The following is a 22287-nucleotide window of genomic DNA, read 5'->3' on the forward strand; positions in this document are numbered from 1 at the left end:
TCCCGCTAACAATGCGTTTTTTTGGAACCCTAAACTGCTGGGGACGCTAGTATAGATCTGATCAGATCAGATATTGATCTGTTCAGATTCTATACCACTACGGGAGGTTTATGCTTTGCGCGTGGGTGTTAGCGGTACTGGCACTAACCTAGCGCTGCCTGGGGCGATGCAGACCCTGACCCTAAAACCTAATTGATATCACCCGCCGGGTGATCAGGGGGTTAAACCTTTATTGGGTAATAAATGGTGGGTGCCCTGATGCTATAAAAAGCAAACTAACTAACCAGAGTCACCCGTAACACTTATACGGTGATCACTGGTGAAAGGGATAACTAGGGGCAATCAGGGGGTTAAAATCTTTATTAGGTAGTATATGGGGGTCCCTGGCGCTATATAAAAACCTGACGGGGAACCTAAAATAACTAACTGGCTAACCAACGTCACCAGTGGCACTTGTACGGTGATCGCTGGTGAAAGGGTTAGCTAGGGGCAATCAGGGGGTTAAAACCCTTATTGGGTAGTATATGGGGGTACCTAGCGCTATAAAAACCTGGCGGTGAACCTAAAAAAATAACTAGCTACTTAGCGGGACCAGTGACACTAATGCAGCAATCAGAAAAACGATTGCTTAGTGACACTGGCAAAAGGGGGTGAAAGGGTTAACTCTAGGGGCAATCAGGGTGTTAAACCTTTATTGGGGGGGGGGTAGGGGGCTACCCTGGACCTAACACTAACTGCCCTGACAGATTTTACTGTCACAACTGACACTAAATGCAGTGATCAGTAAATAAATGATCACTGCAATCAGTGACACTGTGACTGGGGGGGGGGGGCGGGGGGCGATCGGGGGGGGGGGATTTGTGTGCCTATGTGTACCTACATGTCAGTGTAGTGTTGGTGCACACTTACTTTCTCTGTTCTCCTCGCAGTCCGGTCAAAAAGACCGCCCCGAGGAGAATGACATCACTTCCTCCCTGCCTGTGTTTACTATACACAGCGGGGGAAGCTTCTCATTGGCCAGGAGAGATCGAGAGGGGATGGCCAGAAACCAACGGCCATCCCCTCATCCCGGATCGCTCTTGCAGCGAAACGGACCGCCGCATCCAGCTGGAAGGCGAGCACGTACATGCACGTGCTTGTGCCTGTCGGTGCCATTGCGCCGACGTACATTTCCATGTGGCGTTCCTTAAGTGGTTAACTTACCCCCTCCACCACTAACACAATCATAAAAGTCACATTTTTTTTTTTTTTACTCCTGACTCCTGAACTCTGCATCATTTACTACTGAACCCTTGCACTATGAATCCTTTTAAGCCATGCTGAATAGTCAGCACAGTGAAAGCTGCACCCAATTTTTGCTGCACACCACACCTTCTTGTCCTCTAGAAGCAGGGTCCAACGTATGAGCCTGCACACAGGCCAACTGCTTTCCCTCTTCCTGATTCCTGCACTCTGTACATTATTTTTGCGCCTAACCCTTGCACTTTGTAATTTATCCAATCCTGATTTCTGCACTCTGTATGTAGGTATAATGATCAGGTGTGGTTATCAGATGTGAATAAGATGAGTGATCATGTGCAACACATGGGGTGGGGCAGTTTGGCATGTACGCCCTGGGGCACTGGGTGACCTTGTCTCACACTTCTGGCTACTACTATACTTTATATATACACACACACACAAACACATTATATATATATATATATATATATATATATATATATACACACAAAAGCAGAGCCTCCAAGTGGTTTATTATTTGTACTCTACCACTATTATGTGAATCCAGGCAGATTTACATTTCTCACCTTGCAAGTAACAGAGTTTAGGTTCTGACCTTCTTTGAATAAGATGTCCCATAAAGAACTCACTGTCAAAGTCTTCAGTGCGAATGAAGGCTCCATATTTACGAAATCCAATTTCATGTGGTGTAAATTCACACCATTCTGAAAAAAATTTAATTTGAACATAAATATTCAACTATTACATTGAGGCTAGTTCACTAAAGGATTTGAGAATGTTCACGCATTCAAATGTGTGAAGATTCACTGAAAATATCCTATAATACAAAAGGAAAATCCCTGTTTACTTATTCTATCTCCAACAGTTTGCTCAGTGCTTTACAATGTGAGGGCAGACAGTACAGTTACAATACAATTCAATACAGGAGGAATCAGAGGGCCCTACGTAATGGAACCAGATTCCACCTGTTGTTTTTTAGTCTTAGTTTGAAAATGAATGCCACCTGACTGGTGATAATGAATAGCAGGCAATTTTTATTTCATAAATATGCCTACGTGAGTTCATGCCCCTGGATCTGAGATGGAATATTTGGGTGAGAAAAAGAGCAGCAGAGCCCAACCATCCCAACCAATAAGCTGAGCAGTAAACATGCAAAAATCTGGAAATACCCCTTCTATGGCATGCGATCTGTTGTTATTTCACTCAAGGGTTTTTCATGCTTTACCTGCAAAGTCTCCCCCACTGATGTTCACTCGAACATTGACTCCTGCATAAATAGGGTAAGGATTCTGACCCTTCTGCACACACTCCTTCTGGTCTGAAAGTTTGGCTGGATTATCCTAAAATATTTGAAATAAAACAAATTGTTCAGAAAGTTAAAAGCCGATTCGTTTCTGGAAGGATGTATTACCCATTACAAATGCATTTGTCATAGGCCTGGTTCCATTGGCTATGGAAGTCTGCATATTGGGTCTAGTAGATAGTCTTTCCCACCCTGGTAGGGATGAGATTATGGTCAGCCTACTTATTTTCTATGCCAGGAAGGCCATTGTCCTGCACTTGAAGAAGAGACCCCCTTCCACTTCCTTTTGAAAGCAATAAATAATAATCTTTCACACTACAAAGACATTTATACTAATCGTGGCTGCCTGACCAAATATGACAAATAGGTCCAAGTGGTTGGCAGATACTTTCACTGCCTCCTCTTAATATGGTACGGTCGTGGTTCTGTTGCCCATGAGATGTTCAAAGTTATTTGAGCGTCCTTTCGGGTTTAACTTCTTGTTCTCTTTCTTGGTTAATACATTAAGATGAGCTTAAAGGAGTTCTAAAAGCAGAAGTTTTTTTTTATCTTAATGCATTCTATGCATTAAGATAAAAAAACCTTCTGTGTGAAGCAGTCCCCCTCTAATTACCTACCTGAGCCCCTTTTCTCTCAAGTGATGTCCACGATCCCCTCAGCCATCCAGGACACTCCTGAGACAGAGCAGTGGCGCCATTGGCTCCTGCGGTTGTCAATCAAAGTCAGTCAGCCAATCAGTGGAGAGATGGGGCGGGCTAGGTCAGGGCTCCATGTCTGAATGGGTACACGGAGCTCTTACTCAGCTTGGGTGCCCCCTGTAGCAAGCTTCTGCCTGAGGGGCACTCAAAGAAGGGAGGGGCTAGGAGCAGCAAAGAGGGAACAGAATAGAGGAGGATTTGGGCAGCTCTGCACAAAACCAACTGCACAGAGGGGGTAAGTATAACATGTTTGTTATTTTTTTTTTAAATAGCCTTTACAATCACTGTAATGCTCCTGTTTTCAATGCCAACTTCTCTGTCATATGATTTTCAACTAGAGGTTGCACCAATATTATCCTTGTTACTCAAGCAAATGTTTCAGCTATGCAATTATCATATACCCCTGCGTGGGTAACACAACAAATATTTTGTGTTCTTTGTTGTACTGTCGGTACTGTTTCAATAAGAAGATTAAAAAAAAAAATCTGATTAGTGTTGGGGTAGCATATACAAAGATAAAGCTACTTTTATATAGACAAATAAATAGATGGATGGATGCTCTAGGGGAAATATGCTTCAGATATTGGTGTATGTTAACCAAAATAATGAGTTCCCTTTTATTCTGTTAAAGTGATTGTAAAGTCTCTTTTTTTCTATAAAAATAACAAACATGTTATACTTACCTGCTCTGTTGCAGTGGTTTTGCACAGAGCAGCCCAGATCCTCCTCTTCTCAGGTCCCCCTCCTGCGATCCTGGCTCCTCCCTCCTGTTGAGTGGGCACCCGAGCCAAGTCATAGCTCCCTGTGTCCATTCAGACATGTAGCCCCAACCCAGCCCCGCCTCCCTCCCCTGATTGGCTAGCTGACTTTGACAGCAATGGGAGCCAATGGCACCACTGCTGTGTCTCAGCCAATCAGGAGGGAGAATCTCGGATGGCTGAGACACTTGTGGACATCACTGGACAGAGAGGGATCTCAGGTAGGTGTTGGGGGGGCTGCTGCACACAGAAGGCTTTTTATCTTAATGCATAGATTGCATTAAGATAAAAAAAAAAAAACCTTCTCACTTTACAACCCATTTAAAAATACAAATGTACCATTGAAAGCGGTTTTTATATCTGTTAGATAAATGCAAAAAACCTGTTGGTTTTGTCAGAAATTCAGAGCTGCCCTGTGTCTTGTTCACTCTTCCCGTGTTATCTTAGGAAGCCCAAATCATCCCTCCTAATTCTCTTTTTTGACTCTACAAAAGTTACCCTCTATGTTGAGGAGATGAAGATAGAGGAAGGGATCAGTAGTTTAGCAAAAAAAAAAAAAGAAGAAAAAACTGTACAGGGCTGAATTTATTGTAAATTTTAGCCCATATCTGTAAATTAATAGACACATTTGCTTTTGGCTGATCAGCAGCTATTTTTCAGTATCTGCAGGGTCTTTATAGAGTTAAAACATTGGCAAGATCTATAAATTGCAGAAATGTGCTGCATATTTTCTGTGCTTAAAACTCCAAAAGTGTGGTTTCTAGTTTAAAAAAAAAACTGTTACAATTTGTAGACCTGGGCAGTTGCTAACAAGTAACAGTCGAGGACTGTAGGAACTGAACGCCTGTAATAGAAGCTCAGTGCATGTTGGAACGAGAAGGCTGGCTCATACTTATGTGCATGCTCATAATTCTTAACAAAAGCTCAATGCAAAACAGGCATTGTCGCACTCGCGCACAAACGTATTAGCGCGTGGAATGAAAACATATGCGCATGTTTATGCGCACAAGTACAGGCTTTGCGCAAAAAAAAAAACTATTTAAGCTGGACTTCTACATGGATGGATTGCTGAGTGGTCTTCAGCTAGTTCATGCTTTACCTGAGACTTGATCTGCCATAACTGCTTACCCGTGTACAACTCGACTTGCCCCTGACCTGTCCCTGGTTTTCTGCCTGCTTGTACTCTGACTTTGCTCCTGTTTTGCATTCCTGTACCTCTATGTCTGGCTGTGTACCTATCCCGACTTGTGTCCTGACTCTGTCTCCGGCTGATTTTCTTGTAACTCGCTGCCAAGCTGTTAAGGACCTTTTGACTTGTGTCCTGGCTACACTCCTGTCTGCCAATCAAGTGTCACCATGTTCTAGTTCCTGGTTCCTGCCTGGTGATCTATGGTTATCTTCTTCCTGAAAACCCCAGCTAGCACTACCCGCTACACCGGCCCTCATGCCACTGTGTCTTCACAATTCCTGTCATCAGTACCAGGGGTGTTTGACAAGAGGTGCAAGAGAAGCCCCCTGTCCATGCTCCATCTCCACCAGGTACGTAACAAAGCCTCAGCTTCCAACTGCTGATCTGTCACTGGACAATGACCACCTAACAGGTAGTTCTTGCCATCATACTAGTTTCTTCAATTATAAAGGCCAACACTGAGCTTCATACCTTCTGGTGAAGAAAGTATTCTAAGACAAGACCCCACAAATCAGTGAAGTTGACTTTGTGTCCTTTCTTCTCCATAGCCACCAGTTCTTTTGTGCAATGCTTGAGTCGATCAGCTGAGAATGCTCCAGCTTTGTTTGATGTAACAGAATTTTTTGCTTTGTTAACATGTTCCTGGAGAGCCTTCTGTGACCAATCAGGATCGTCATAAAGTGTGCACATGCACCTTGAGAAACAAATAATATAATTATAAATTAAAGGAGCCATATTACTATAAGAGACCTTTCAGCTTTAGTCCTTTAGGCTTTACCATAGAATTACAGAATGTAGATAGTTTAAATATTTTACGATCATACCAAGTTGATCCAGACACACCAGATAGGTAAGTGATGCTGTCCAGCAGCTTCAGCTCCTGCAGGCCTAGCAGACTACCATAGAATGAGGTCATTGCTCGTGTTCCTCCTCCAGAACCCAAGACTGCAACTATGGGGACCTGAGAATAAATATACACTTAAAATATGTGCAGGAAATCACAGAATACTTACTGTATATTATTAATATACAGGATTTATATAGCATCAACAGTTTGTGCAGCGGTTTACAACATGAGGACAGACAGTACAGTTACAATACAATTCAATACAGGAGGAATCAGGGGGCCCTGCTCGTTAGAGTTGTAAATAAGTCCCTTATATCAGAAAATAATTGCAGACTCTAATGGTAGAATTTAAGCATGCAGATATACAGTGCCTTGAAAAAGTATTCACACCCCTTGAAATTTTCCACATTTTGTCATGTTACAACCAAACACATACTGTAAATTTATTTTATGTGATAGGCCAAGATAAAGTGGCACATAATTGTGAAGTGGAAGGAAAATGATAATTGGTTTTTCACATTTTTTACAAATAAATATCTAAAAACGTGTGGTGTGCATTTGTATTCAGCTTCCTTTACTTCAATACCCCTAACTAAAATCTAGTGGAAACAATTGCCTTCAGAAGTAAATATAGTCCACCTGTGTGTAATTTAATCTCAGTATAAAATACAGCTGTTCTGTGAAGCCTTCAGATGTTTGTTAGAGAACCTTAGTGAACAAACAGCATCATGAAGGCCATGGAACACACCTGACCGGTCAGGGATAAAGTTGTGTAGAAGTTTAAAGCAGGGTTAGGTTATAAAAAAAAATATCAAGCTTTGAAAATCTCACAGAGCACTGTTCAATCCATCATCCCAAAATGGAGAGAGTATGGCAAAACTGGAAACCTACCAAGACATGGCAGTTCACCTAAGCTGACAAGGTGGGCAAGGAGAGCATTATTCAGAGAAGCAGCCAAGAGGCTCATGGTAACCCTGGAGGAGCTGAAGATATCCACAGCTCAGGTGGGAGAATCAACTATTAGTTGTGCACTCCACAAATCTGGCCTTTATAGAAGAGTGGTAATAAGACTGCCATTGTTGAAAGAAAGACATAAAAAGTCTATTTGCAGTTTGCAAGAAACCATGTGGGGTACACAGCAAACATGTGGAAGAAGGTGCTCTGGTCAGATGAGACCAAAATTTAATTGTTTGGCCTAAAAGCAAAATGCTAGGTGTGGTGGAAAACTAACACTGCACATCATCCTGAACACACCATCCCCACTGTGAAACATGATGGTGGCAGAATCATGTTGCGGGGATGCTTTTCTTCAGCAGAGACTGGGAAGCTGGTCAGAGTTGATGGGAAGATGGATAGAGCCAAATACAGGGCAATCTTAGAAGAAAACCTGTTATGCCGCGTACACACGATCAAACAATCCGGTGGAAAAGTCCGTCAAACTCAAGTCTGCCAAACAATCCCCCCGTGTGTAGCCTCCGGCATACTTTTTTGACCCGACAGTACGGCGGACTTAGAATTTCGGTTTGCACAACAATCTGCCCGCCGTACTCGCATTTCGGCGGACAATCCGGCCGTGTGTATGCCAGTCCGCCGTACTTTTGAAATGAGCGGACTTTTCCCGCCCGGAGAAAAGTCCGCTCATTTCGAGTGGGTCTCCAGGTAGGCGGGGCCCGCGAAGGAGACGTCGCTGGCCCCGCCGCCTGGTATGGACTTAAAGGGGAACCCCAACGCCGAAAAAAATCGGCGTGGGGGTCCCCCCCCCCCCAAGTCCACAACAGACCCTTGTCCGAGCACACTACCCGGCCGGCCAGGAAAGGGGGGCGAGCGAGCGCCCCCCTCCTGAGCCGTACCAGGCCGCGTGCCCTCAACATGGGGGGTGCCTTGGGGAAGGGGGGGGCGCGCGGCCCCCCCACCCCAAAGCACCTTGTCCCCATGTTGATGAGGACAAGGGCCTCTTCCCGACAATCCTGGCCGTTGGTTGTCGGGGTCTGCGGGCGGGGGGCTTATCGGAATCCGGGAGCCCCCTTTAATAAGGGGGCCCCCGGATACCGGCCCCCCACCCTATGTGAATGAGTATGGAGTACAATGTACCCCTACCCATTCACCTGTAAAATAAAAGTACAAAAAAAAACACAACACACGAGATAAAATATTTTATTGCACAGCTCCGGGGGTCTTCCGTCTTCGGGGGTCTTCTCGCCGGACTCCTCCGCTATCTTCTTGTAGCTCTTTTGCTAGCGGAGGAGTCTGGCTTTCTTCCTCGCCGACGGCCTCTTCTTCTGACTTCCGGGGTCTTGTCCCCCTCTTCGGTTCTTCTGCCGGGCCACTGCGCCTTCTTATAGCTCTTTTACAGGCGGTGGCCTGGTCTTCTGTCGCCGCTGCCGCCTTCCGTTCTTCTTCTCCTTCTTCTCCTGGAGATGTTGACTCGACGCTCTCTCCGGCCACAATACCAGGGACGCGCTGCACGGCCACTTATATAGGGACAAGGGGCGGTGTCACATGGCTTTATGTCACATGGGTTGGTGTCACATGGTGACCCCGCCCCTTACGATGTCACAGTCCCCATGTGACATCAACCCATGTGACCAACCCATGTGACATAAAGCCATGTGACACCGCCCCTTGTCCCTATATAAGTGGCCGCGCAGCACGTCCCTGGCATTGTGACCGGAGAGAGCGTCGAGTCAACATCTCCAGGAGAAGAAGGAGAAGAAGAAGAAGAAGAAGAAGAACGAAAGGCGGCAGCGGCGACAGAAGACCGGGCCACCGCCTGTAAAAGAGCTATAAGTAGGCGCGGTGGCCCGGCAGAAGAACCGAAGAGGGGGACAAGACCCCCAAAGTCAGAAGAAGAGGCCGGCGGCGAGGAAGAAAGCCGGACTCCTCCGCTAGCAAAAGAGCTACAAGAAGATAGCGGAGGAGTCCGGCGAGAAGACCCCCAAAGACAGAAGACCCCCGGAGCTGTGCAATAAAATATTTTATCTCGTGTGTTGTGTTTTTTTTTTGTACTTTTTTTTTTAACAGGTGAATGGGTAGGGGTACATTGTACCCCATACTCATTCACATAGGGTGGGGGGCTGGTATCCGGGGGCCCCCTTATTAAAGGGGGCTCCCGGATTCCGATAAGCCCCCGCCCGCAGACCCCGACAACCAACGGCCAGGGTTGTCGGGAAGAGGCCCTTGTCCTCATCAACATGGGGACAAGGTGCTTTGGGGTGGGGGGGCCGCGCGGCCCCCCCCTTCCCCAAGGCATCCCCCATGTTGAGGGCACGCGGCCTGGTACGGCTCAGGAGGGGGGGCGCTCGCTTGCCGCCCTTTCCTGGCCGGCCGGGTAGCGTGCTCAGACAAGGGTCTGTTGGGGACTTGGGGGGACCCTCACGCCGATTTTTTTCGGCGTTGGGGTTCCCCTTTAAGTCCATACCAGGCGGCGGGGCCAGCGACGTCTCCTTCGCGGGCCCCGCCTACCTGGAGGCACGCTCGAAATGAGCGGACTTTCCTCCGCGTGTGTGGGCGAGTCCGTTCATTTCTAAAGTACGGCGGACTTAGTACGGCGGCCTTAGTACGCCGCATTAGTCCGCTGAAAAAGTGCCGTGTGTGGGCAAGTAGCCCGTTCGAAAATTCCGACGGACAGATTGGCGGACGTCCGCCAGACTAAGTACGTCGGACAGCCGGCTATGTGTGTACGCGGCTTTAGAGTCTGTAAAAGACTTGAGACTGGGGCAAAAGTTCTCCTTCCAGCAGCACAATGACCCTAAACATACAGCCAGAGCTACAATGGTTTAGATCAAAGCATGTTTGTGTTAGAATAGCCCAGTCAAAGTCCAGACCTAAATCTACTAAATCTAATTGAAAATCTGTGGCAAGACTTAAAAATTGCCGTTCACAGACTTTCTCCATCCAATCTGACAGAGCTTGAGCTATTTTGCAAAGAAGAATGGGCAAAAATGTCACTCTCTAGATGTGCAAAGCTGGTAGAGACATACCCAAAAAGACTTGCAGCTGTAATTGGTAATGTGTGGAATTACTGAGCTTACCAAAAGATGATATAAATGTATAGCAGCTGACACTACAATGTGACAAAAATTGTATAGGTAAAAAGGTAGAAAGTGCAGTGCTAATAACAACCAAGTATTGATGCATGAACATTAGTGTGAACATTAGTGTACCTGAACTAATGTTTGAAATACATATGAACTAATGTAAAATGCTAAAAATTAAAAGCAAATGGGCATACTTGTATGTCCCCTTTAATTGGCAGGGCTAGAGGGCGCACATGCGCCACGTACAGCGTGACCGTCCCCACGGGACCAGCGGAATCAATGTCCGCTGGACTCCCAGCGATCGTGTCACGGAGCCGCAGAACAGGGAAGTGCGTATGTAAACAAGGCATTGCCCCGTTCTGCTTTGTAATATGAAAGAGATCGCTGTTCCCTGTCATCGGGAGCAGTCATCGCTGCCATGTGAGTAAAAGCCCATCCCCCCCACAGTTAGAATCACTCCTTAGGACACACGTAACCCCTTCATAGCCACCTAGTGTTTAACCCCTTCCCTGCCAGTGTCTTTTACACAGTAATCAGTGCATTTTTATAGCACTGATCACTGTATAAATGACAATGGTCCCAAAATAGTGTCAAAAGTTATGTCCGCCATAATGTCGCAGTCACAATAAAAAAATCGCAGATCGCCGCTATTACTAATAAAAAAAAATATAATAATAATAATAAAAATGCCATAAAACTATTCCCTATTTTGTAGACGCTATAACTTTCACACAAACCCATCAATATAAGCCCATTTGGCTATTTTTTTCTTACCAAAAATATGTAGATGATACATATCGGCCTAAACTGAGGAAAAAAATATTTTTATATATATATATTTGGGGGATATTTATTATAGCAAAAAGAAAAAAAAATATTTTTTTCAAAATTGTCGCTCTTTTTTTGTTTATAGCGCAAAAAATAAAAACCGCAGAGGTGATCAAATACCACCAAAAGAAAGCTCTATTTGTGGGAATAAAGAGGACGTCAATTTTGTTTGGGTGCAAAGTTGCACAACTGTGCAATTGTCAGTTAAAGCATTGCAGTGCTGAATCGCAAAAAGTGCTCTGGTCAGGAAGGGGGTAAAATCTTCCGGGGCTGAAGCGGTTAAAGTCTATGGGACACTAACATGAAAAACCCAAAGTGCTAATTTTAAAGGCTTATATGCAACTTATTGTCATAAAAAATGTGTTTGGAGACCCAGGTCCTGCCCTAGGGGAAATGTATACATGCAAAAAAAGAGTTTTTTCAGAAGCAGTGATTTCAATAATGCTTAAAGTGAAACAATAAAAATGTAATACTGGGCCCTTCAGGTCTGGTATAGATATTAAGGGCAACCCTGCGCAAAATTAAAAAATATATGGCATGGGGTCCCGCTCAAAATCCAGACCCCTTTCTGAGCATGCAACCTGGCAGGCCGTAGGAAAGGGGGGGGGGCACGAGAGTGCCTCAACATGGGGAGGATGCTTTGGGGTCACCCCCAAAGCATCTTGTTCCCATGTTGATGAGTTTTTTCAGAAGCAGCGATTTTAATAATGCTTAAAGTGAAACAATAAAAATGTAATATTCCTATAAATATCTCGCCTGGTGGTGTCTATAGTATGCCTGTAAATTGACGCAGGTTTCCCATGTTTAGAACAGTACCACAGCAAAATTACATTTCTAAAGGAAAAAAGTAATTTAAAACTGATCACGGCTGTAATGAATTGTCGGGTCTCGGCAATATCAATAAAACTCATTGAAAAAAAAATAGCATTGGCGTACCCCCAAAATCCATACAAGGCCCTTCCGGTCTGGTATGGATATTAAGGGGAACCCTGCACCGAAAAAAAAAAAGGTGTAGCCCCCCCCCCCAAAATCCATACCAGACCCTTATCCGAGCAGGCAACCTGGCAGGCAGCAGGAAAAGGGGGGGATGGGAGAATGCCCCCCATCTTGAACCGTACAAGGCCACATGCCCTTAACATGGGGAGGATGCTTTGGGGTACCCGGCTTCCCTATGTGAATTGGTAACGAATACATTGTGCCCCTACCATTTCACAAAAGAAAGTGTCAAAATATCAAAAAAGAAAAGACACTTTGGAACAAGTCCTTTATTAAAGTCCTTTATTAAAAAATAACCGAAAACTCTGATGCAAGTCACCTGGTGTTATCCTGACACGTTTCGTCCTGCAGGACTTCAACTGGGGCATCTATAGATCCGGATTTGGTGCAGATCTTCAGATATTCAGTGATCTGCACCAGAGTTCAAGTTCCTATCCTAAGCACAGTTGATTCGCTACCGCTGGCACGTGGGTCCACAGTCTCCGGTAAGAGTACTTAACCCCTTCCCCAGGTGGAGGACGCACTATCCTGGGTGTTTTTACATCAGTACACACTCTTCACCCCTTGTCTCTGGCATAGACTTTTTCAGTTTACCAGCTTGGTTCACAGTATGGACATTTAAAGAGGAGGGCCGGTTTTGAAAAAAAAAAATTAAAAGTCAGCAGCTGCAAACACTGTAGCTGCTGACTTTTAATAAGTAGACTTACCTGTCCAGGGCGCCCGCGATGTCGGCCGCCCGAGGCTGACCCGTCCCTCGGTCTCGGGTCCCGGCGCCGCCATTTTGGATAAGGGAAACAGGCACTGGACCCTTTCGGCTTCACTGCCCGTTTCCTACTGCAAATGCGCGAGTCGCATTTCAGTTCCCAGAACACAGCGCGACCCATTACCCAGAAGATGCCGCACGGAGGAGAAAAGAAAGAAGATCTCCGCGGAGGAGGAAGAGGCAGATTAGGATGATGTACCTAGCAACAGGCATTTCTGGTAAGTAAAAAAAAATAAAACATTTTTCTTTTTTTTTTTTATGATTTTTTTCTAATTTTTAATGTATTTTCTTTTTTTCAGAGTGGCCCTCCACTTTAAGCTGATTATGATGTATCTGGATTCTAACCTTTCAATAATTTGTTCTGTGCACTCAGTTTGCTCGATGTTTATTTTGAATCTAATACATCTGTGGGAATGTTTGTGGCATACTGCAGTGTATACAGTGCTAACTTAAAGTGGGGTACCCCCTAAAAAAAAAAAATTAAAAGTCAGCAGCTACAAATACTGCAGCTGCTGGCTTTTAATAATCGGACACTTACCTGTCCCGGGTTCCAGCGATGCGGGGGAACGAAGCCCCCCCCTCGCTCCCCGCTCCGCTCGCGGCGCCGTCATGCATACTGTGGGCACCCGGCTGTGGCTTCACAGCCGGGCACCCACTGCGCATGCGCGAGCGGCGCAGGGCGCCGTGATACGCCGTACAGTCACCTGGGACACGTGACAGGTCCCAGGTGAATGTGCGGCGCGAGGGGAAGTGATGTCACCAGCCCGGGCAATGAAGAAGGCAGACTACGAGGGACCCCCTAGCAACCGGTATTTAGAGGTGAGTAAAAATTTTTTTTTTTGCCAATTATTTTTTTTTGATTTTTTTTAAGAATTTTAAGTAGTTTTATTTTTTGGGGGGCAACTCCACTTTAAATAGAATGATCAACTTTGTAAGCTCAGTAGGATGTGGCATTCTTAGAAAAACATGTGTCACTTAAGAATAACACCCTACCTCTCGGGAGCCAGGGTCAAGTTGCAAGACTTCTTCAAGGGACTTTGCTACAATCTTTTTCCTCTTCTGTAGAAAGTCTCTCTCCCCGTGTGAAAGTTCAAATCCAAGACGGATATCAAGTTCCTGAGGACTGCTAATAGAGAGAAAGAAAGACATGATGGTGTTGCAAATCATAGAATTATCACAATATTTCCAGTTGTCCAAAATTACATTAACATTTTGAAGTTTATACCTCTGGCCTGCAGATTTCACTATGTACAGCTGTCGTATGCGTAATACTTTCTATAATGTGACAAATTAGTTCCAGTTCCTGTTATGAGATACTTATAGGCAGATGCCTACCAGTTGGGTCATTGCTAGATAGAGAGTCTGGGTTCCCACACCTAACAATGTGTAAATATCTAAAGTGCAACGCTACCAAATGCATATAAACTAACCCCATAAATACATAAAGCACATTTCACCTCATTATATACATAAATAAAATAACCACATACAAAATTTCATAAATCCATTACAGTGACCACTGATTTTTTTATTTATTTATGTATTATGACAGAGCGAGGCTCTGTCCTTATCGAAATAGGTTGAGAATGGAAAAAGAGTCTGCATGTCTGTTGACTGCAGAGCTACAGTAGGTTTTGAAAGAAGAAAACTGCTCTGGCAGCTTTCTCCGGATGGGTCTCTCTCTCTCTCTCTCTCTCTCTCTCTCTGTAGTTTGGAGATTCCTAAGAGTCTTGGGTGGGACGGGATATCCAACCCTGTGTCCAGGTCTTGTGGACAGTGAGCAGGGTGTGTGCCCAGGTGCACACAGCCCATATAACGAGGAGCTGGTGAGAGCAGTAAGAGATGGAAGGTGGAGTGTGAGCAGCTTGTTGCTGCTGTGTAAAGACAGAGCCCTGTCAGGAAAACTGTCTGACCTGTGTGAGACTACATCCCCGGTGAGGGGGGTACTTCTTGTCTGAAGTACTGAAGGGCCTAGGAGACCAGTAGAGGGTCTGGGAGGCTGGGAGAGTCGAGGAGGCTAGCAAATCCAAGGGGGCTGAAGTCAGTCCTGAAGTCTTGGGGAACCCAGGGGGCTGGACAATCCTGTTAAAGGCCAGTTAAGCAAGGAGCTGCAAGGCAAAGTAAGCCTAGGAGCCAGGTGGCTTGGCATTTTCTCATGTGTTGCATTTATTGGAGAAGAACCCCTGTGTGGGCAAACCTGTTTATAAACTTATTTTGCTCCTTTTAATAAAAATGGGCTGCCACGCCCTTAAACTTGATAACTGACTTCTGTAGACTCCATCACTGAGCTAACTATCCCCCATGTTACAAGTGGTTGTCAGATGCAGGCAAATTGTCCTCTCTGTATGGGAATACATCCCTGGTGAGGGGGGACTTCTTATCTGAAGGACTGGGAAGGTCAGGATGGCTACAAGAACCTGGGAGGCTGGGAGAGCCGAGCCGGCTAGCAAGTACAAGGGGGCTGAAGGAAGATCCTGAAGTCTTGGGGACAGTGAGCAAACCCAGGGGGCTGGAGAATCCTGTTAGGCAGGAGTAGGCCAGTTCAGCAAGGAACTGCAAGTCAAAGCAAAGTAAGCCTGGGAGCTAGGTGGTTTGGCATTTTCTTATTTGTTGGAGAAGAACCACTGTGTATAAACTTTTATTTTGCTCCTTTTACTAAAAATGGGCTGCCACGCCCTTAAACCTGATAACTGACTGCTGTGGACTCACTGAAAAAATGCATCTATCATTAAGCTAATGATCCCCCATGTTACAGTATATAATGAAATTAAATGTGTTTTATGTATTTATGGGGGTAGTTTATATGCATTTTTTTGCACTGCACTTTAATGAACGCATACAGAATGATAATTTTGTATCTTTCTACGTAGCATTCAAGTTAGGTTTATTCTGTAGCCAGAATTTTTTTAAATCTATGACCACCATCTACTGTGTGCAGCAATTATTATTAACATTTTCTCAAAACAAACCTTTCCTCTTTTTTCATGTTCATATTTATAATGTGATCCTGAAAAATCAGAAGAGAAGTATATGTATGCATTGTACCCAAAGAGTGATGATTCATATGCCACCCACATAATAGAGATATTCTTACCTTAGACAGAGGGAGACTCATGTTTATTTCTGTTCCATCTGGGAGACTTGAAATAGGTAAAGACCCCTTACCCAAGTATACAGTTTGTTTGTCCAGCTCTGGTGCCAAATCATCCTAAAAAGAGAAGAAAAAAAAAAACAGAAATTTGGAATTACTATTAAAATCCTTTTATTGGAGTTCATTAAAGGACACAGGTTGAAGTCATTCTGAGACACTGGGGTTATGCTCCTGCCTTAAGGAGATTGGACACTGGCAAACAAACGGTGGTGCTGAATTCATGTCAATGGGGGGTGCTGCATTCATGGAAATGTGGATGCGCATTCATGGCAACGGGGGTGCTGCATTCATGGCAACGGGGGTGCTGCATTCATGGCAACGGGGGTGCTGCATTCATGGCAACGGGGGTGCTGCATTCATGGCAACGGGGGTGCTGCATTCATGGCAACGGGGGTGCTGCATTCATGGCAACCGGGGGTGCTGCATTCATGGCAACGGGGGTGCTGCATTCATGGCAACGGGGGGCTGCATTCATGGCAACGGGGGGGCTGCATTCATGGCAACAGGGGGTGCTGCATTCATGGCAACAGGGGGTGCTGCATTCATGGCAACAGGGGGTGCTGCATTCATGGCAACAGGGGGTGCTGCATTCATGGCAACAGGGGGTGCTGCATTCATGGCAACGGGGGTGCTGCATTCATGGCAACGGGGGGGCTGCATTCATGGCAACGGGGGTGCTGCATTCATGGCAACGGATGTGCTGCATTCATGGCAACGGGTGTGCTGCATTCATGGCAACGGGTGTGCTGCATTCATGGCAACGGGTGTGCTGCATTCATGGCAATGGGGGTGCTGCATTCATGGCAACGGTGAGTCTGCATTCATGTCAATTGGGGTGCTGCAGCGATGGCTACGGTGAGTCTGCATTCATTTCAGTGGGGGTGCTGCATTCATGTCAATTGTGGGGCTGCATTAATGGCAATGGTTAAGAACAGTTACATCCAGTATGGGGCAAATGTCCCATTTCATTTTGGGAACGGTAAACAGGTTCAAGTAGAAACCCTGGCATCTTCCTTTTCCAAAACAATGGCTATAACCCCTTTACAGAAAAGCTTTGCTAGAGCAGTGTGGAGGTCTGTTACTCTTTGTGGGGATGTTGGCAGCTTTGACAAATAAAGTGGGGTGCAGGTACAGTTTAAAGCAGGGTTCCACCCTAAAGTGGAACCTCCGCTGATCGGAACCCTCCCCCCCTCCGGTGTCACAATTGGCACCTTTCAGGGGGGAGGGGGGGTGGAGATACCTGTCAAAGACAGGTATTTACACCCACTTCCGGGCATAGACTCCCATGGGAGTCTATGCCATTTCCTGTCCTGCCGCGCTGTCTGCTGGGACACACACGGGTCTCAGAGACAGCGCGGACAATTATTATTGCGCTGCGCGACTCGCGCATGCGCAGTAGGGAACCTGGAAGTGAAGCCGATTCGCTTCACTTCCTGATTCCCTCACCTAGAATGGTGGCGGCAGCAGCCGAGAGCCGAGCGATCAATCGGCCTCGGCATCGCTGGAACCCGGGACAGGTGAGTGTCCATTTATTAAAAGTCAGCAGCTGTAGTATTTATAGCTGCTGGCTTTTAATATTTTTTTGTAGGTGGAATCCCTCTTTAATATTCTAGCTTGTAGCCCCCAAACTGTGGAACCTACCATCCAAAATGTCCTGGGATCAAGCGACTACAAAGGCCAACACATGTCCCCCCATTCTGATAAGTAGGTTGTTCCCTCATTACAAGGACTTGTTGGCAGGTTTGGAGAATTTAAGAGTACAAGGCTTGGCCTTGGAAGCTTGAGAGAAAAGAGGGTGCTCTCTCCCCCAGTAATGTCCTTGATAAAGTTGTCTAGACATGTGCCAAAAAGGTCCTCCCTGTTAAAGGGCATAGCCAATAAGCATTTTTTGCACTCATGCTCTGCAGTCAAACATTTGAACCAAAGGGTCCCCCACCTGTGCACCAATAGGGGGCCCATTCTGGAAATCAGGTGTATAATATCCGCCGCCAGTAATAAAAAGTAATCTTTACAGTATGGCAAGGCCACAGGCATGAGGTCAAGTTTTATGCAAAATACAGCGCTACCCTAAATGAAATATATAAAAACGAATAATTCACACCATAACAAACAAATAAAGAGTGCATTAAATGAACGCATCAATGAATTTATAAAAAATATAAATGCATTCATGCCACTCCTGCTTTCTGGATCAACTAATATGTCTGAATTTTTTCCCATAGACTAACAGTTGCTGAGAATTCCCCCCTGGAAAAGGCAGAGGAGGAAGACATGCATGAACTAGTTGAAGAGGATTCTGAGGTGACTCACACAGAGGATAGTGGTCTAGGCTATCAGTGTCAGGTCTCTTCGGCGGTACACTGCAAACCATGCCAGAGCTGTCAGTGGACTGTTGGCTGGTAAGCACCACATGACCACTGTCCTTGTGCTTATGACCCACCATATTGAAATAAACAAATGAGGGTTTACCAAAATGGGTACGTATAAACTACTGCTGGGAAAGGAAGGCAGCAGGGAGCCCATGGATGAAGGTCTATGATGATCATAGCAATGATGTAGCTGACTAGATGACGGGAAGGCTGAGCAGTTGTGCATGGGCCCTAAGAAGTGCTGCACACATGTGCAGTGTGGAGACAAGAAAGACACCTGCACAGAATCAGTAGAACTTCTACTAAGCATCAAATTCAAAAATGGCATGTTGCCCCTTCCCGCCACCAACCTAAGACCGAAAGTGTAATGACTGGGGCTCCTGTGATAACCACTGTGGGCATAATATATGAACTGGAGCACAGTACCAACACCAGGCTCCTTGAACAAAAGGGTAAAGGCCTGACTTATGGCAGCAGTGCTTCAGAGCTGGACAATGGCAGGCAGGATCAAGGAAAACAAGCCCCATCCAGACAACTTTTGCCCATCTAGCGTGCATACTCCCTAAGGATTCTCTGGAGACAGGATTCCACCAGATATGTATACGGTTGCCCTGATCCTGTATGCTCTGTTACATGAAATGTCTAGGAGAGTGTCTCAGCAGTCCTCCAAGACTGCAGGTCACATTACAGGCTGGCCCTGCTTCTACCTCTTTATGGCTATGCAGAGGAGCAGTCAACTGTAGAAGACCTGTAAAAAAAAGGATCTAGATATAAGTATTACAAAAGTATAAGAGATAGGTTTGCTTCTCTCTGAAAAAAGAAATCATTAATTTTCCTGGTACACCAGCTAAAAACTGAATCCTGCTGGGAGTGGAGAAGGTTATACCAGTCTATCGTACAACTTTTTGTTTGCCTGTGCCCACTCTCCTCAACGAAGCAGCATAACTCCAGTATGCATTTCTTTTTCTGGAAGTAATTAAATAGAATTTAAAAAAGTTGCTTGCTATCATGGAAAGTATAAGAAGCATCTTAGTCTAGAATAAACACCAAATACATTTGTAATAAAAGATTATATTGCAGAGGCACAGCCATGACTACAGTGCTCCCATGGCATTTGGCTATTTCAAAAAAAATTCCATTGGTTACAATGGATAGTTTAAATTTGTCAGTGGGGTAAAGTTGGGTTTCACAAACAAATTCTCATGTGAGTTCACAATTTCTAGTTTCTTTTGGATGGTACCCCCAAAATGTCATGATGGATGCCCCATATTACTGAGTAATACATTAAGAGGTATAGATAACTTTGAAAAGCCTAAATTTAAGGACAATTTCTAGTCACTGACCTGCCCTACTCGTAGAATCTGTTGTAAGCAAACATTTAGAGAAGGGCTGATATCACGGTCCGCATGGAATACAAATGGAATCCCTTCTTGGGTTTGTGCTTGTTTTAATGGAGCACATATCTGCTTCTCATAGGATCCAGGCACAGACAACTTTACCATCTGGTTCCCTGAACAGTCACAAAAATAAACAAACACATGAAAGACCTCTGTATTCTTATACATAATGATAGTGAGTAAAAAATACTTAATTCATATAATCATGTGTCCTCCTCAAACAACCACGTATAGATAAATACATTTAAAGTGACTATAGATGAAAGATTCTTTAGATAAAGATAAATCATGTGACACATAAGTATTCATTATTCGCTTTACTGGTAGCCCTGTTTTTTAAGGTTAATCTGTACAGTCAAAAACATGGATACTGATTTTGCTGACCTCTCTGAGAACTAGATTTTTCATAAATATGTCAACATTGACAGCCTTTTTCAGTTCAAATTTCTTTTAAATCATGGGTCTCTGGCCCATGGGTCATATTCGGCTTGCTACAAGATTTCATTCGGCCTGCAGTTAGGATCGGTGGCGTATCCTCAATGTGCACAGATTCAGGATTCAGCTAAGTTTCATTTGCAGAGAAGACCCAGGATAATTACCGATTATTACAGTATAATTACTCCATGTTAGCTTAGTGATCAGCATTCAGAGTTGTCAGTGGACCTTTAATACTGAGGCCACCAGGAATGCGTATTCAATACTAGGGTATCTTACTTCCTTATTTAGGCTGGTGATAAATATTAAAAAATTGAGCATACACTGATGCAACTCAAAAGTTGCTTAAAACAGCTCATTGAGCAACTAAAAGTCAACTCAAGCCCAAATCAACGCAAGCATAAGTACCTAAAATCATACTAGATTTGATACACTTATAAAACCTGCGTCGTAGGGCTCTGTTATTTATTGTCAATATCATGTGCATAATACAACCAATAAAAAGAACAAGTGGAGGATGCATTACAATTGCCACAGTATACTGTATACTGCCTTGCAATATTTGGTGAAAGGAAGGTGTACCAAAACTAAAATGTCTCATCCACATCAGAAACAAACAGTCACACAAGCTCTTTGCCTTACCTGTTTTTCCATTAGTGATTCTTCCTTCAACACAAACACAGGGATGAACCTAAGATTGCATAGAGGAAAGCACACCATACATTTAAAATAAGACAATGCTATACTACATAGAGCTTACCGCTTGTATATTCAGACAAAATGAATACAGTTTTACAGAAGACAACAAAGGCAGTAATTGTCCTGAACACATTTAGGCAACCTAGAATTTGTATTTTTGTTCCTGGTGGGCCATGATGGGTTTTGCCACCTAGAAGCCTATATATGTTACATGTTCATGTATTGATATTATAAAACAAGTATTATGAATGACCAGGGAATTTTCAGCAAACTTCACCTTTAGCAGACTCAAATTCATTTAACTACAGAAAAATCTCGGTTTCACTCAAACCAAGAGTAACATGTGTATACACTTGGTACATTTTGGGCAATGCATTGAGTAAATTAGAGGTAATTTTTGCGGAAATAACTATTGAATATTTAAGAAATCCAGCACTAACAGGGAGACACAATTGTAGCCAAAGGAGGAAAGAGCTGGCTGTCACAATGGAGCCAAACCGATGAGTCTGGAGGAAATAAGGGAAACGGGAGACATGATTGAAACCTTTAAATACATCAGGGGTTTGAATAATATTCAGGAAGGCGGTATTTTCAATATGAAACCAAAATCAAGAACATAGGGACATGACCTCAAATTAACGGGAGGAAAGTTCAAATCTAATCTTAGAAAGTATTATTTTACTGAAAGGGTGGTTGATGATTGGAATAAACTACCAACAGAGGTTGTGAGACAGTCAACAGTAAATGGCTTCAAACATGCTTGGGATTAAAATAAATCTATAGTCAGACAACAAGGTTAATGGAAAAAAACAAAAAAGCACAACCCCCCCCCCCCCAAAAAAGGGGCAGACTTGATGGACTACTCAGTCTTTTTCTGCCGTCACATTTCTAGGTTTCAATAAAATATTGTCTGACATTCCATTATTGTTTCAGTGTTCAGTCAACTTTAATTTCTACATCCCACTGTGTACACTGTGATTACTGATGATAGCTATAGCCGTTGGCACTAATCGAGCCGCAGGGTCTCCCTAGAAGGAGGCTAGAAGGAGATTAGAACTTATGGGATTTATAGTTCTACACCAGTGTAGGCTATGATTAGGACTACTGGGACATGTCCTTACTCATTGGTATTGAGCTGCTATCTGGTCATTGAAACTTTATCGCTGTGCCCATCTGCTGACTTACACTGTGCGTTACAACTGCTGACTTATACCGAGCTGCAACCCGGTGCACAGTACCTCCCCGCGTCTGATCCAAAAGTCTCCTGTATCCCTCCACCTACAGTTGGATCCTTCCAATATCACCAAGAGCCACAAGTGTCAGTAATGCACCTCTTCGCACAGTGATCACTGCTATCTAATCTGTGCCTCCACTGTGGGGACACTTATAAGTTAGTGTTAGATACCACAGATACTGGGGTGCCTTGATGGGGCTCTGTGGCTTACGCATGCGTTTGCAAATGTGTGCAGACTAAACCCCTGCTTTTAACGCATACTGTTAAACAGGTTATTTGGTTGTCTGTGGGCTGTTCTTTTTCCTTGGTTTATCCTTGGGCTTGTTTATATCTGATATATT

The 22287-nt window shown here is 44.5% G+C and overlaps 1 protein-coding gene across 2 annotated transcripts in view; it reads right to left on the reverse strand.

Moving 5' to 3' along the window:
* The window catches only part of LOC143943224 (cytosolic phospholipase A2 zeta-like), a 180128-nt gene that overhangs the window by 19025 nt on the left and 138816 nt on the right, over positions 1 to 22287 (reverse strand). For both annotated transcript variants that reach the window (XM_077464845.1, XM_077464846.1), the window contains 9 exons: positions 20656 to 20704; positions 19525 to 19691; positions 15756 to 15869; positions 15631 to 15668; positions 13655 to 13787; positions 6015 to 6151; positions 5662 to 5884; positions 2468 to 2582; positions 1809 to 1946 (listed from right to left, as the gene is read on the reverse strand). In XM_077464845.1, the coding sequence (XP_077320971.1) occupies positions 1809 to 1946; positions 2468 to 2582; positions 5662 to 5884; positions 6015 to 6151; positions 13655 to 13787; positions 15631 to 15668; positions 15756 to 15869; positions 19525 to 19691; positions 20656 to 20704 (1114 nt within the window). The remainder of the gene's footprint in view (positions 1 to 1808; positions 1947 to 2467; positions 2583 to 5661; positions 5885 to 6014; positions 6152 to 13654; positions 13788 to 15630; positions 15669 to 15755; positions 15870 to 19524; positions 19692 to 20655; positions 20705 to 22287) is intronic.

Source organism: Lithobates pipiens, unplaced genomic scaffold (genome assembly GCF_037356315.1).
Source record: "Lithobates pipiens isolate NorthernLeopardFrog02 unplaced genomic scaffold, aLitPip1_a1.2 Scaffold_30, whole genome shotgun sequence".
NCBI lineage: Eukaryota > Metazoa > Chordata > Amphibia > Anura > Ranidae > Lithobates > Lithobates pipiens.